The following is a 17684-nucleotide window of genomic DNA, read 5'->3' as shown; positions in this document are numbered from 1 at the left end:
AAAAAAACCTGAATGTCTCCGAATTTTGAAAAAAAATAAAATAAATTTGGGGCAGCATAGTCCTTCAAAATGTTTACTTTTAAAAGTACGACAGAATTTTCCAAAAGGGATAAAAGTCTGTAATACACATACAATATTTTTAGAAAAGGAAGAAAAACAGTTCATTTTGATTTTAGTTTTAATATTCACTGGGCATTTCACTAGTCAATGATATAGCCAGGTTCTCAAAGAGAATGATTTCCCACAAGAAGGTTCATCAACTGGGGTGGGGGTGGGGGAGGGAGTGATTGGATTATCATTTTAAAATATTTTGTTGTTCTTTTAACAACAACAAAAACCACCCCCAAACAAAGCTAATCAGGTTATTCAATCATCTAAACTAAAACTGTTCATGCTTTTCTGCCAAATCAACCAACCACAGCAAAATCTGTTATCAGTGATTGCTCAGCTTCCAGTCACGAGAAGTTAACCCCTCCTTCCCCAAAAGTTCTCCTAAAATAACCTTAAAGGGACCCAGGATGCTGATCCTAGAGAATAAGGAAGTGAGGATTCCCTTAGAGAACTTAAGTAGTGGCCTTCCACAGTATGAGACCCTCTAACAAACTGAACAGCCAGGACCAGAATGCAATAGCTCCCTAATAATTCAGGTGACCTCCATACTTTTTTTTTTAAACATGAATTTATTCTCCCCAATTTGAAATCATTACCAAAAATCACTAAAGGCCTTGTTGATTGTTTAAATAGGAAGGAGGAGGTTGGGGGCCACATGGGGGAGGGAGGGACATGAATATCTACAAAATAGTGGCTCACCAATGTTTAAAGCTTTCAGGCTCTATCAGTGGAGAGGGCAAGGGCTACAACAACTTATTTACACAATTATCTAAATACGATTAAACAGCTGATGGACAAATATTAAACTGGAAAATGTATAGTCATTTCAGCTTAATGTAATCCTCTTTCTGTAAACACCCAAGATGATTTTTTTTTCAACCAGAACAGTCCTGACATCTCATAAGCCTAAGGGTGAATAGCAAGAGATTGTTTTTGATAGTTATAAATATTCAAAAGACATGCAGACCATCTGCTTTCATAATACAGGTAAAGCAACACTGAGATGGGGACTGCTGTATAAAAATGATTCTTTTAACAAAGTCTTCCTCTCCTCGAAAACTATAAAGACAGATGTCAAAAACTGTTTACACAGAGCAATCAGGAGCGTGCAAAATGTAATATTCCTTTTACACACAGTGCTTGCTAAAGAGATTTTTTTTTCTTTTTCTTCCCATCTGTGTGTTGCAACACATTTCTACAAGTTAAAAACATTTTTTCAAACAGAGATCTCATGAATACCCAAAAACATGCTATCTGGCTTCTGAATGCTAATTAATTTCAACTAAAGAATCAGATTTTTTTTTTTTGGTAGGGAGGAATGTATGTTTTTGAATTGGAGTACTCTAGAGATCAGGCATAGAAAACAGGAGAAAACCCTACATAGGTTTGATTCTTTAAGGCTATTTTACAGTTCAGTTGTTTTTTTTTTATAAGATTTGCATCTGTTTCATTTGGTTTTTAATAAAAAATTATCACTATTAACCTCGTCAATATAGAGTCTAATATAATTTTTTTTCCAAGTGGTTAGGAAATACACACACACACACACACACACACACACACACACACACACCCCTTGCCTTCTTAGCAAGCTGTGAACAGTGTGGCTCATAAACCCCTACAGTCAATTTTCAGAACTGAAACACTAATCTTGACAATAACCTTTTAATGTATTATATTAATGGCACAAAGGCATTAAGCACCTTTTTATAATTCTCAATAAAATGAGCATTTACTGAACAATCTGTCAAACTCCTGGCTGTGTGTGTGGGTTTTTTTTTTCCCCTCTCTAAGAAGTGAAACTTCAGTTTGCGGCTGGCTACACCTCCCCTGATTTCCTGGTCCACTTTGTTGATTTGATTCTCCAGCTGAGAGTCTCTAAGACAAATAAAAGGTAACTAGATAGTACTTTTCAAACAAACATAAAAATACACATTAACTTTAGATGAAAAATGAATCAAATCTACATCTGAATTCAGTTTTAGAATAGGGTTGCCTTCTAAATACTTTAAAACAATTGAGTGCCCTAAATAAGCCCTGAAGAGCATCATAAGAGATCCTGAGAGTGAATAGATTTGCTACATATTGACAGGTAGTCTCCAGCTGTTATTCTGGGTTATTGTGTTTTTTTTTAAATAGAATAAATGAGAAGTAGCAGAAAATTCTAAGTATAATATTCTTTTTGTGTTAATTGCCTTGTGTCCCCCAAATCTTTCCCTTTGGATCTTCTACTGCTTTCTAAGCTACACTCTTGGGAGGTACAATCTGAATCTCAATTTGCTGACAGAATAATCACTCCCAGATTTTACTTAAATTCCACTTGCCAGGCAGTTATGATTATTGTCATTGTTATGACCCTAAGCCCTAAAGATATCCTTAACAGAAAGTCAAAAATGTCTTGAAGATGCAATTACAGAATGATTACATAAATTTGCTGTTGACAGAAATTAAGATGCTTTTGCAATATACTAGTTCTCTTTTTCATGTCCTTAAGAATATGAAGATGATATGATCACAGGGCGTTTCCCAAACTAAAAAGTCAGAGTTACTATCAAATTATCCATATTTTTAAAAGGTTCTAAATCTGGGTTCTTTCTTCTCTATTTGATCTGTTTTATAGAGAATTAAACTATTAGCTCACATAAGGCATATACAAGACTTTTCATCTCTTTTCATTTTTAACCAAATTTTCTATAATATCTTGCATATGGAGCTATCTATAATAATTCTGTATTAGACTATCCTGTATACCAAATCAGATTTTCCTAACTGAATCAGTAAAAAAAGAATATTTAAAAGAAATATAGTTTTGTTACTTTCAAGAAGAAAGTCTTTCCAAGCAGAGGTCCTACAGGATCTTCTTTAATGAACAAATAAGATTCCTTCGTAAATACTATCATGTATTTATATGCAGACAGTACAGCAAAGTCCATAAATGCAGTTTCTTCTTTTCAAGTTAAATGCCCTCCCCCACCATTACTCTTATTTATGATAGTAGTTTATGTAGCCAATTCTTTCTCCATAGTACAAAGGTAACCTTTATCTTTGCCCAAGTTAAGGGATCATAAGTTCAAAATGAGTAGAGTTTGAAATCAATAAGATTTTGTCCAATTTTATAACATTAAATTATATTTACCGATTCTGAAAGAGTGGCATGTGAGAACCTGTTCATTTGAATCATGCTCATGTGTCTTCTGCTGCTCTGGAATGGGGAAACAAACCCGGCCCACCTACACACAGGCCAATGTCCTACCACTGATACTTAACTATAGAAAGCAAAATAAAATTCCATTCTGAAGCAATGCAAAGCTTCATTTTAATTTTCATTCATCTGAAGCCATAATTAAGACAAAGATGAAAAAGGTGAGGAATGAATTATTTGGATCAATTGGCTCCTCCAAAAGCATTCATGATACAAGGAAAGTTGTCTCTTTCAAACCTTGGAGAATCTAAAATCCTTCTATCTTTTCAAATTCAACAACCATATTTTGAATGTTTAAATGTTATGATGAGTTGATAGATTTTAATGACAAGTTAGGAAAAATGTTTGGACAACCAAAAGCCAAATGTGGTCATGATCACCCTGAATTTCAAAACTGGAGGGAATCAGCAGATTCTCTGTCTTTTCATTAACTGGCCATATTGCAAAAATGCTCCACAATTTAGGGGAAATACCATGCAACAGGTAATCATGGCTCCTTCACCAAAGGAGATGGAGTGTTAAAAAGCACTCTGGAGTTTTTTTTTTTCCTTTGTTTTTTCTTGTTTCATGTCAGTAGAAAACTTTAAGGTCACTTTGATTCAATTAAACTTTTGCTAATGATAAATGATGTGTCTTGCAAGACGCCATGCCAGACCAAATGCATACAAAGGTAAAAATAAGCCAGAGGCTTTGCTCCCAAGGACCTAGAATCGAGTAAGAGTGTGAGGTATGTATACAAATAACTGTAATATAAAGGAGAATCAGAAAAAGAGAAGTCTAGATGGTAAAGAAATGAACAATTAATAAAATAGATTACACTTACATAACGCTTTAAAGTTTGTAAAGCATTTTATGATATAATCTCCTTTGATCCTCACAACAACCCAAAGAGGGAGTGGCTATAATTATCCCCATTTTACAGATGAACAAACTGAGGCATGGAGAAATTCAGTGACTTGCCCTAGGGCAACACAGGTAGTATCTAAGGGAGGGACAGGGAACCTGCAGCCTGGAGGCCACATGTGGGCGCCTAGGGCCTTGGGTGTGGACTTTTGAGTGAGTCGAAGTTTTACAGAATAAATCCTTTTATTAAGGGGAATTTGTTCTGTGGAGTTTGGATTCAGTCAAGGGGCTGCACTTGAGGACCTATAGGGCCCCATGTGGCCTCAAGGCCACAGGTTCCCCACCCCTGATCTAAGGCAAGATTTGAACTCAGTTCTTCCTGACTCTTAAAGCTAGTGCTAAAGGAGGTGGCACTTGAGGATGGGACATGAAGGTGAAGAAGAAAACATTCATTTCAGGCACGGGAAAAGGATTGATCAAAGGCCCCAGTGATGCGCTAACCTAGCCATCTGAATAAATTTATACACTCAAATGATGAATATGTAAATGGGATCTTTAAAGTCAAGGCAAGAAAGGCACTCTGTGATTTGATTACATATTGAAATTGCTTTATCGTTTGGAAGAGAAGTAATCACTCGGATTACCTGCACAAAGTAGGCTTGGGCAAATTCCCATGATGCCAGGCCACGCTGAGGACTCTTGAGTAACAGCAGAGGCTGCCCCAGCTGATCTTGCCTTCATCCCTCCCTACCCCCGACTCATCCTGAGCTCACGCTGCGGGAGCATGAGGAAGGAATCTGACACCTCCCCCAAGGGGAAGTCTTAGCCTTTCTACAAGAAAGGAACATTTAAAAAAATGTAGTCCAGCCTCATCCTTCTGTTGAAATGAAAAGGAACGTTCAACTTGGGGCCTTGAGAGGTACAGTTTCCCATCTTCCTTAAGTTTAGGTCTGACATGCCATACCTCTAATCAAGAAATCCCTAATGCTTTTAGGATCAAATATTAGCATTTAAAATTCTTCACTCTCTGGCCCCTTTCCAAGCTTCTTACGCATTAGTACCCTACACGCACTTCACTGTGCAGCCATATTGGTCTGCTTGCTATCCTGCACACAAGACACTCCATCTCTTACCTCCATATATATACATTGGCAATATCCTATGCCTGGCATGCTCTTTCTCCTTACTTCTCTGCCTCTTAACTATCTCTAGCTTCCTTCATGACTCGGCTCCAAAGTCACCATTTATAAGAAGTCAACAAGAAATCTTTCCTGGTCCACCCCAGCTGCTAGTGCCTTCCCTTCTACCTGTTTTGCAGGTATCTTACACGTAGATGTTTTCCCCTCATAAGAATAGCAGTGATTGGCACACAGTAAATGCTTGATAAAGTGGGGTGTGTGTGTGTGTGTGTGTGTGTGTGTGTGTGTACACAGCCTTTAAAATCCTTTAAAGATGTTTCCAGCACGTCCTTAATTACTTATATTTCTTTAGGTTCAAGCTTTTGAGTTGTTTCAATGAAAGACTCAATTTATTGGCCTCTAATATCATGATGCAAGAATGAGGATGAAGTGAATTAATCCAATTTTTGGGCATAAAATGGTAAATATATAATGTAATTAACATAAGCTCTCAAATCAAAGTGACAATAATATATGTGCCAGTGTAACTCTCAGTAGAACAAAAAAAAAAATGGGAAAGTAACTTCAGGATTCTGTACACTTCCAGAGTTTTGTTAATGGTTAACAGTTATTAAAATAAGAATCTGTCTTTATACATGGGCCTAGAAAAAATTAAGATGAGGCAAACAGAAATTAGGCAGTACACCTTAATCCCATGGATGAAGGAGAGAAACTTTCCTTGTTTTCTACTGCCACCATATTGTTTTCAATGAAAATCAAGAGGAGAATTCAGCAACCTTGCTGAAGGATACACACACACACACACACACACACACACACACACACACACACACCACTTTATCAAGCATTTATGGTATAAATGATGGCTAAGAGGAAAAGGCAAAGGGATGGGAAGTATTGAAAGGGCCAATGTAATTCTTGTAGGCCTGTTAATTTATTTATTTTTTTGGGAGGCAGGCCAATTGGGGTTAAGTGACTTGCCCAAGGTCACACTGCTAGTAAGTATGTCAAGTGTCTGAAGCCACATTTGAACTCAGGTCCTCCTGACTCCAGGGCTGGTGCTCTACTCACTGCGCCACCTAGCTGCCCCAGGACTAACCATTTTAAAGAATATAATGATGCCCTCATTTAATTTGTGCTAACTTATATTCTTAAAACCTTTATCCCACCTATCTGGAAATACACTAGAACTTGAGTTGTTAAGATCCTGTGACTGTCTTATAGTAATAAAAACAACTGACATTCATTTCCTCAATGCTGTGAGGAAGACTGTATTATCATTCCCATTTCACAAATGGGGAAACTGAGGAACAGAGAAGTAAAAAGTGTGCCCCCAGCCACACAGCTGGTACACCCCAGGGCCAGGACTCAAATCCAGCAGCAAAGTTCTTCTGAATCCTGATCTGGTATTCTCTCTACTGCACCACTAGGACTTAATGTAATTTTTGTACACTACTAACTAAAGCTCATAGATCAAATCCAACATCCTCATTTCACAAATAAGGAAACTGTGATCCAAAGGCGGACTTCCCCTCCAAGCTCAGAGTTGTGGTCAGTCAATAAGTCACAAAGAATTAGTTAAGCACCTACTGTGTACCAGGCATTGTGCTAAGTACTGGAGATAGATACAAAGAAAGGCCAAAAAAATTTGCAACCCCCACCAAAAAAGAAAAACCACACACGCGCACACACACATCCAGATTCCCTGCTCTCAAGGTGCTCACAGTCCAACGGAGGAGAGAACAAATAAACACCTAAGTCCTAACAGAGGGAAGGTGCTAATTAAGGGTGATCTAGAAAAGCTTCTTACAGAAGGTAGGCTGCTAACTGGGACTCAGAGGAAGGCTGGGAATTCGGGGGATAGAAGACAAGGAGGGAGAGAATTCCAGGCCCAAGAGAAAGGCACGAAAAGCCAGCAGGTACCCAACTCCTCGAACCCTGAAGCCAAGCCCTTTTCCACCAGACTCACTGCCTTTTCTTATATAATTGCTGAATAGCATTTCTAGGAAAAGTGTTTCCTCAACCGTGTGTGCCCTGAAAATATGCTAATTCCTCTCTGACTCTCCATTTTGCAATAATGACGACCAAACTGTGAACACATACATAAGAGGAGAATCAACTCTACTAGCTGGTTTTTTTTTAAAACTAAGTAGGGGTGGAGATAATTCAAGTAATATCTAATAGAAAGTAAGGTCCTTGAGAACAGAGATTTTTTTTTTTAATTATGTTATTAGGAGCTATCACAATGCCAGGGACAGAAAAATATTACTACTACTACTACTACTACTACTACAACCACAACTACGACTATGACTACTACTCCTACTAATAATAATATCTGTTCAATTGAATTTCCCCTAAATATCAGAAATTTATTACTTGTACATATTTATATTTTCAAGAACTTAAACCCATCTCTGTTTCTTAAGAACTAAAAAGTATAAAAATCAAAATTTTTAATAAAACATTTTATTCTTTGCCTTTTTTGTCCAATGCTCCAAACTGATCAAAGTGGGCTGTAAATGATAAAGTGACACTTTAGTCTGCAAAATGGGACCATTTTTTCTACAAGCACAATATATAGAATGACCTCTCATTAGGTAACTCAGAATGTACTATGAGAATGAAACTGCAATTAAAACTGGAATAAAAATGTTAGGAATGGCTTAGTGATCTGGTTTATATCTTGATCCCCTCAGCAGACAGTAAATTAGCTTAATATTTCTTTGGGAACCACTACTGTATGAAAATAGTTTACAAAATATCTTACAAGGAAAGGACTGGGAAGTGCGGGGAGGGTTAGGTAAGCTGAAAGGAGAGGATTAAAGATGGTTCTAAAAGAAACCAACTCTGCACATCTCCAAGTAGTCCTTGACCAGCTAGCTCTGCCTGCTGTCCAGAGCGAACTCCAGCCCCCTCCCAACAGCCCTGTGCATTATCATACCATACAACCTTATACGTCTGTAGCGCCCTTCATGAAAGCATCCCAGGGTGCTTTACAATCATTATGTGCTAAAATTAAAACTGAAGCACATACAATTCCTAATAGAATCGTTTTAAAAATGCTAAACAGAACAAATAACTTTTAAGTCTAGATTTAAAAGTCCCAGCAGTCATAGCGTTCCTTACTTCAATTGGCAATGAGCTCCAAAGCCAGGGAACAAATCAACTAAGGGCTCTCTCATGTTATGCTAAAGGCCCTCTTATGTTGTTTACACACTACAATAAACCAGTTTCCACTGGAAGGAAAAAACGTACGTGTGTGTGTGTGTGTGTGAGCGCACGTGTGTATGTGTGTGCATGTATGCGCATGTGTATGCACCTTTATAAATGTATATATCTATTTGTATGTAGAGATATAGATGTACGTGTTTGTATGATCTTTTTTCCTCCCTTTTGGGTAGTGGAGGAGGAGTTGTTCCTGCTTTAAGGCAGGGTAGTGATTAGCCACCTCAAAAGCACTTCAGGGAGCACACACCCATACAAAGTTGAACCTGAAATGTAAGAGACATAAGTAGAGGCATGCTCCAAAAACCTATCAAAAACAACTAAGTTTTGTCTTAGCATTAAATTTAGTGTTAAAGACAGTTGAAATGACACTAAAAATGTTTTAATCTCATCTTAATAGGTTTGTTCTCAGGTCATAGCTAGTCCTAAACCTCAGATGCACTATTCCACACATTTAGGAAAACAGCTTTTATCATGTAGTAATTTTCCTTGCAATACTGACTTTAAGGTCAAGGAAACCTGCTGTAAATCTAAACCAAAGCAAAAATGGGTAAAAAAAAATCTACTAAATGTAGTAGCCAGAATAATATTCAATATTAAGAATGTTTTAAAATAAGAGAAGAAAACAACAACTCTGTCTTACAAACACAAGGAAAGGGTTTTAAGAACTTTTTTAAAAAGTTAAATGCTTTTTTTTTAGCCTAATTTACAGAGGCAACCAATGCCTCATACCTAAGACTAAGCTATATCTCAACAGCAGTAAAACGTTCAAGCAAACGGAATGTTCTACTGGAGGCCAGAGAGCTGGCCTAGCTCAGGAAAAGCAGGGTTCAAGTTCAGACCCTGTCACATGCTTTCTGGGCTCATTACTTAACAGGTCACTGCCAATCAGTGTGTGCAGTAAAGGTGCTGATCTGAATTGGTAGCGAGAATTTCCTCTCTGGGAGTCCTCGACACCAATGAAATCAGACATCTAGTCCCCAAACAAAACAGCAGAAAAAGTTCCCCCAAAAACCAAAACAAAAAACCACACCAAAATACCTAAACCCAAAACCATTCATATCTTCATCAGGCAGGACAGAACAGGAATATCATTTAACAATAAATGGAGGGTCTACACCTAAGGCTTCAAAGACATTTGGGACATCCTGTACATTGAGTTCATTCCCTGTACTTTCAGAGGACATGCCTACAACCTGACATCTCACTGACTTAACTAATGCATTGGGGTCCTACTAGTTCTCTAATCAAGTTAGAACACAAAACCCTTGTAAAATGATGATGCAGTTGGGCCGGTTAAATGGGGTGGTTAAGTCAGGTTGTACTCAAATTATAAATACATAGCAATACCCCAGAGGAAAAGCCCCAGAAATAGTAAATCCACTTTCAAGTTCAATCCATGAAGCCTGTCCTTAGTCCTATTTATGGGAATGATAACAAGGTCCAATTGCTATCAAGCATTTTAATGCCTGATAAAACTGATACGCATGATCTCTTGATTCACATGGTCATTGGGTGGAAATTTCGTTAATGCTATGGTATGGTTTATGAAAGGTTTTAAATTAAAACCCATACAAAAACCTACATGGATCCTCGGCTTAGAATTTAGAAAGTATTTTGCAGGAGTATTCACAATTTCACAGTTGGAAGGCAAAGGTAAAAGACTTCAAACAGAAAACTTGTCTTAATGGAGTTGCCAAATATCTCCTTACCCATTAGATGTGGCCATGTCAATGGGCAAGATTTCTGTTCTGCAATAAAGAGACTAGCTTTTTTTGTGGGTCAAGAGATTAATTCCATGTCTAGGAAGCTGTTTTTTTTTTTTTAAACAAAAATGACTCACTTCTGACTTGTAAGGGGTCCTAACAGTGCAGTGCATTAGCAGGCTCCAGTACGACATGGGATCTTGAGTACTACTTATCTCATGTAGCTGTTATAAGACAATCCCTTTTAAAGCCACTATATAAAGGTGATTAGTTATTATTTTATCGTTGTGGCTTTTGAGGGGTAAAAAGAAAGCTGACTGTCATGGTAAACCATATCCAAACCTCTGGGATTTCATAAACTAAAGTTTGTTTTTCCTCCCTGAAGCCAATCTCCTGGACTCAGGTCACCAGATTAGCAACAGAATGGCAATGCATTATTACTTTGAAAGAAGTCAGAATGAGTCTCTTCTCAAAAGGAAAGGAAAAAGAAAGAAAGAAAAGGAATTTAAAGCAACTAGCCAAATAAATGCCTTGTTAGAAAAAAAAAATCCTATAGGAAGATTCCAAATAATTCATGATAAAAACCATACTTTGAGTACAGCAGAGAGAGTAACATAACTCTAAAGAGTTATTACAAAACATAAGAAATTCAATTTCTTTTAAATGGATTTGTTGTCGTCTTTTAAGTTATAGGGATTCCTGTCTCAGGCGTTTTTGATTCCTGTGCATTAAGGGTTAAGAAGAGTAATTATTACCAGTAGAGAAGTAACATTCAGTGTAATTGGCAAGTGTTCAGGTATACATGGAGTCCGCTACTTACAAATGTGTTAAGTCCTAATGATGGTAAACAGGCCTTTTGTTTGTATGGGAAAAAGTATTCTGAGCTCCAGTGTGATCAATGGTGGTAAGGTTCCCAGGCCATCACATAAAAAAGTCTATTTAACCCACAATCTAGCTTGATTACAGGGCTAATAATATTAGCATGAGTTCTGGATACTGAGCTCAGGTACATGAGGTGCAGGAGGAAGAACATTTAGGTACTTTTGGAAGACGGTATTTTAGGACTCTGGCCCAGCACATTGGTAACTCTTCTCATCTGTCTCCTGTTTTTTTTTTTTTTTAAAGAAAGGGCAAGCTTCTCTTCCTCTGCTTCTGAACCTCAAGTTTCTCTCAAGTTGACAAGATTTATTTTTCTTTTGTTTTGACAATGTTTCTCATAGTATTAAGAGCTTCCACAGGGGTGGAGGTAGAAGACCAGGAAGAAGTAGGAATTTGGAGCTATGGGCCATAACCATATGATGGTCATTTTATTCATGAGATGTTTTTACTTATATTTTTCTTATAAGTTTTAAGGAGCATATATTAGCTTACCACTAAATTAAAAATGAAAGGACTGGTAGATTTGTTGAAAACTGCCATTTTGGATGATAATCTTATTATATTAAGGCAAAATTTGGTCCCTCCACTATTTTTGTTACATAACCAAAAAATCAGTTTCCTATATTTGTTTTTTGATTCTTATAAAAATATGCAATGTTTGCATTTTAGGAAATAAAGTAAATGTTCTCAATGAAAGGAAAACTCAGAAAGTAATTTCTGCTAATTTATATTCAATAAAAGGTAAAAACTTAAAATATAATGGATTTTTGATCCATTAGATAGCAAGAAACACTATTGGGCAAATTAATTTTGGGAGAATTTTACCCCCAACATGGAGATGGCACGGATCTACTCAAGCTCCCAAAAACCAGTCACCCAATCATTTACATTGCTTCTGTGGTTAACAACTTGCCTAGCACAGTTATATCTGCACTAAAATTTTTGCAAATCAAATATCTAGGAGGAAAACATTATGAAATACTGTGATTTTTGCTTGTCTCTGCTTGTCTGCAATTTTATAGCCTTACTGACAAATTTGTCTTAGTTTGTAAAGGAGTAATTTTATTGACTGATAAAGAGAATACAAGGAATGTTCTATCATCAACTATAAGTAGGAGCATTTTAATGCACCACTGTGTTATATATACATATATTATACATATTAACCATGTTTAGTTGTATGTTACAGTTTCCAGAATACTTATTGTAGGGCACTTCTGTATCCTATGTAACCATGAAGTGTTGACATTTAAGCTTTCTAAAATTTTGAATGAAAATATCACCAAACTTAATGTTTCCAATTCATATCAGAGTAACACTGGGAATTTTCTTTAAGAAGAGGTTTGTAACAAAATCGGTATTTTCAAAATTCAAATGATAGCTAATAATGGCTAGCATCTACCTGGCACTCACTACGTGCCAGGTACCACGCTAAGTGCTTCATAATTATCATCTCATTTGACCCTCACACCGTAGGAGGTAGGTGCTATTAGTATCCCCATTTTACAGATGAGGAAACTGAGGCAGACAAGGACACATAGCTCGCGAGTATCTAAAGACAGACTTGAACTAGGATCTTCTTGACTCTAGGCCCTGTTTCTATCTGATGCTTTCTCATTACTTAACAATATACTGAATTCACATGTATGGAGTGCTTTAAGTCACTTGCATAACCAACTTGGGTGGGGGGCGGGAGGTAGAATGCACAAAAATGATCATTTTTATTTTAAAAATGAGGAGAGCCAGTGACCCCTACAGGGACTTGGCCAAGATTTAGGAAATGTCAGAGACTGGGCTCAGACCTTAAGTCTTTTGACCTCAAGACCTGTGCTCTTTACATCCCCCAGCCTCTCATGCCCTCTATTCCAAACGCAAACTAGTATATTCTTCCTCTCTCTTGCTAGCTAGCTAAGACACAATTCTAAGCTTAAGTAGCCACAGCAATTTTGTGCTTACACAACTGCAGACCTCATGTATGAAAACTCTTTGTTATGGCTTAAGTTTTTTTAATCAAAATTAAAATACATGGTGCTTCATCTATCACTTGATTTTGGCAGATCTGCCATAGGAAATATAGAACGTATTTTGGTATTATCCGTTAGAAGGCTATTAAGCCAAAGAATATGGCTAAACTTAAAATTTTTTATAAACAGTGAAAATATTTTTGTATAAAAATTAACACGCATGAATTACTTTGGAGGATCTGTGATTTCATTGGTATGGCTGTCTTCTCCCCAGGTGCAGATAGCATCTCTCTCTCTCTGAAATTCTAATCTATATCCTGTTATAAGTCCTCCATAGCAGATAAAATAATGATGGTTATAATGAAAGCAAGCATTCATACAGTACTTTAAGGTTCTCTTCTCTTTTGATCCTTGCCCCAACCCTATGAGGTAGGTTCTATCATTTTACATTTGAGGAAACTGAGGCAGACAGGATAAATGACTTGCCCAGAGTCACACAGCTAATGAGTACCCAAGATAAGATTTAAACTCAGGTCTCCCAGACTCCAAGTCCAGCACTCTATCCACTGTTAAGACACTTCAATAAAAGCGTATCTATAATAATGGCTTTTTAAAATTTATAGCTAGGATTTGGAACCCAGGGGAAAAAATTAAGATTACCTATGGAGGGACTGGGCATTTGTTCAGGAGCTGCTGGAGCATCTTACCAATTTTAGAGTTTAAAGAGGTGGGAGTGGGGGGGCAAAGGAGTGGTAGCCAACTTCTACTCACTGGAAAATCTGCCCAGTGCCCTTTAGGCTCATGGGAACATTCCTGGTTGGCTCCCTGTAGGTAATATGACATGGGTTGGAGCCTGGCTTCTTAAAGCAACATAATAAAGCTTCATTGTGTTTTATGAATTCAGACAATGCTAGAATCTTCTCATCAGTAATATGAATGTAAGGAAAAAATGTAGATTTTTTTTTGAAGATGTGGGCGAGGGGAATCATAATAGCTTTTGTCAATTATTTCAGGGGCTTTCGAGGAAGTGGGATTTGACTTCTCCTGCCTGGCCCCAGAGGGCCGAACAAAAAAATCTATTTAACCCACAATCTAGCTTGATTACAGGGCTAATAATATTAGCATGAGTTCTGGATATGACTTTAGGCAAGTCAGGGAAATCCTCTGGACTTCAGTTTACTCATTTCCAGAGTTGAGGGGACTGGATTTGGTGGCCACTAAGTTCCTTCCAGGTCTTTATTTATGATCCTTATACCCTGAGTCAGGAAGAGGTTTCTTCCCCCTCCCCTGGAAGTTTTCAAGGAAATACCTGATGACCCCTTACTGAGAATTATAGAAGGGATTTTAGTACAGGTATAGGTTGGACCAATCTCCTCTGAGGCTCTTTCCAACTCTGAGATTCTGTGATTTATCCACTCCAACATCACACATGGGCAAGAAATGTCATCTAACATCTCAAAATCTGGTGGGTTTTGATGTTAGGTCCTTATCAATATTCTATGACTGCAAATAAACTCAAATCACACAAAGGACCCAGACTAAGAAATAGATTTTCACTATCATACTCTTTTCAACAAGTCCCAATCATAAGGGGAAAAAAATAGGTCAGGGCAAAAAAAAATCTTGAAGGCTTGGAATTCCTTTTCCTTGACCAAAAGATAGAGAGAGGATAAAAGGGAAAGAATGGAGAAATAAGTTGGCAGGAAGAGCTCACAGTTAAAATATTCTGGGCTGCTGTTTATCACACGGAGTAAAACAGCCATAGAACATGGAGGGAACAAGAAAAAGGAGATGCCAGCAAAACGAACAACTGAGAAAGATCTGAATGTGGAGCTTTAAACACGTAAAAAAAAAGTAAACGTCCCTTCAAATTTGGAGGACATCCATACACACCATGTCCCCACATCTCAAATGGCATATTTGAAAAGCCAACCCAATTTAATTCTGACCTGAGTTTGAATTGCTGCCACTGATGATCTGTGTGTAATTTTCTCAAAAGACAAAAGCAAATATGTAGTCCAAAGTTCTCAATGAAATGTAAATGAATGCCCTGGTTTCAATGCTGAAGGCCTCCAGAATGCCATGGTCACCAAATACAACTGTTATGTGAGACCACCAAAGTCATTCCCACAGTAATATCCAAGAACACAAGAACTTAGGACAGTTCCACTTCTTTTTACTGTTCTAATACTTGACTGCACTCCATTCATTTCCCAATTTAACATTTACCATCACCTTTGTAATTTCTAACTCCTAGGTCAGCATGCTGTAGGTAGAACACTTTGGTTTGCCTTTGAGACCACTGAGGAGCTAGTTCAACATTCCCCATGCCAACATATGCAAGGTATTTCAATGAATTTCTCCAGAACACTGCACGGGTAAGAGGTTACAAATATTACTCGGCTAAAAGACTTAAGAATTCTAGAAGCTGCTTTTAGCTTTTACAAGTTCCTCAGCTTTAAGCCTAAAAAACTTTTTCAGACCATTTTTAACTTTCAAATTTCAGTAGTCAAGTTCAAGGCATCTCCTAGAATTGCTCACAATTTCCTATGTGAATGTGCCAAACACTGCCCACTTTGCCACCAACCTGACTGGTACTGCTCAATGTTCATAAAATAACAACCTTTCTCCTCGAAAATTTGGGGGTGGGGGTGGAAGAGGAGAATTTTGATGAAACCAACTGAAAACTAAGAAATGTGGCTAAGAAATGTATCAACATTTCAATTATGTGATTTATAAAATACAGCATGCATGTACTTAATACGCAGCTACTGGCAACACGTTAAGATAATACACAAAGAGTCAAAAATTTGAGCATTCATTTGCAATTCATTCTGTCATGTTCTCTTTGTGCTGGCAAAGCTGATGGGACCAGGGTTGAACAAATGCTAAATCATACAAGGTTATTTCATGCGACCTATCAGACAACTAAACAGATACAAAGTAGGGAATTATTATTATTAATTTCCAATTTCATAAATGATTATTCCATAGACACAGAACCGCATGCCCATTCAATTTATAAAGACTTCAAAAATCTTCACAAAACTTGCTTTCAAAATCTTAATAATAGTAAAATACTAAATTCTGGAAGAACACAGTAAGTACACTAAGACTTCACTATAATGTGATCTAGTGCAGAAAAATAAACAAAAAAGGAATTCAGAATAACTTTCTATCTATCCTGGAAGATACTGAAATGTTTATGTACCTAAAGGACCTTGCAATGACATATATGCTTACTATATGGTCCTATAGCATGGACATAAGGACCCCCATTATAGCAAGGTACAAATGTACTCTGAAAAAAAGGGAATAAACTTCATCATCAAAAGCAATTCACTTTTTTTTTTATCCATCAGAAGCACAAAATTGCAACAGAATTTCTACGGGTAGTTTCGGTTATCCCTAGCAAAATTCATGTTGAAAAATGAAAATAAAATAATAAATCTGGGTCTCCCCTTAAAGGTCCTGACCATTGGACATTATATCACAGAGAAAAATAAGGTTATATACTTCAAGGAAACTTATGTTAATGCCAAAGAAATGAGTAAGAAAATATTTTTTTCAGTCTAAAGGAATGGAAGTATTCTATCCTAGCCATAAGTAGGTAATAGAAAGGTTCCATTTCTATTAGATTATTTTCTTTTCTTCCAGTTCTAACAGCAAATGGCCTTTCTTTTCATTGTAGCTTAGAACCTGATAATAATCAGGTTTGACTTGTTAGCATTCCTAGATGATCTTATTTTGTAAGCTGCATTTAAAACTAGCAAAAGCTACTTAAACAGTCATCTAAATTTAGTGACCCTTTGACAACAGTGAGAACGTCTTTACTCCTTCTATGAATAAAATAAAAAAACAGCCTGACTGAAATGCTTGAAAATTGAAAAAGCAAGCTCATTCGAATGGTCTTCTCCTGAACTGATTTTTTTTTTTTTACCATTTTTCTTTTAAATTTTCCCAAGGGAAAATACCATACAAGTTATATGCAAAATGAATCAAGTATATTTAAAAAGAGCGCCAAGTGGTCAAACCCATTTGCATTTCTGGCCAATTTGGTCTTCTGTTACCAGTTGCTTTAGAATGTAGCAATATCCCTTCTCCAATGGGGGCTGCCTCTATATAGTGTTTCATTATTGATCACATGCTAGGCTAAGTACCTGGGAAAGGGGACACTCCTTGGCCAATGAACTCTGGTTCATATCCTTCAGTAAGTCCTTCAGAGCATTTCTTACGGTTGTGTGAGACCATTGTTCAGGAGGCAAGTCTTCTAGTTTAGGGCAACTATTTGAGACATAGATTAGAAAGGGGATTATTACAAGATTGCATCCTGCTGCAGAACATTCCTTTAAGACAGACAGATTTCATTTTGCGCATCAAGCAGATGCATCTGGAGATTGCTCTCGGTCTCCTGATTGTTCCGATTAGTTAATTACTTTATACAACACATCTGCTGTATTGATGCATGAATTATACATCAGCTGCATGTGGCGACTATTTTTTCATGTTACTTCTACCTTTCTGCTCTGATGCGCTTGGTAAGACAATTTAAGGTGTAATGCTTTCTCATGACCGATCAGGAAAAGCATTAATATATTAACTATTTTCCATT

At 37.1% G+C, this 17684-nt stretch overlaps 1 protein-coding gene across 3 annotated transcripts in view; it reads right to left on the bottom strand.

Moving 5' to 3' along the window:
- The window catches only part of SATB1 (SATB homeobox 1), a 94707-nt gene that overhangs the window by 67879 nt on the left and 9144 nt on the right, over positions 1-17684 (bottom strand). For all 3 annotated transcript variants that reach the window (XM_036759972.1, XM_036759971.1, XM_036759973.1), the window contains exon 5: positions 17233-17356. In XM_036759972.1, the coding sequence (XP_036615867.1) occupies positions 17233-17356 (124 nt within the window). The remainder of the gene's footprint in view (positions 1-17232; positions 17357-17684) is intronic.

The sequence above is a fragment of the Trichosurus vulpecula genome, chromosome 5 (genome assembly GCF_011100635.1).
Source record: "Trichosurus vulpecula isolate mTriVul1 chromosome 5, mTriVul1.pri, whole genome shotgun sequence".
Classification (NCBI taxonomy): domain Eukaryota; kingdom Metazoa; phylum Chordata; class Mammalia; order Diprotodontia; family Phalangeridae; genus Trichosurus; species Trichosurus vulpecula.
This window is presented reverse-complemented; position numbering and strand designations above follow the sequence as displayed.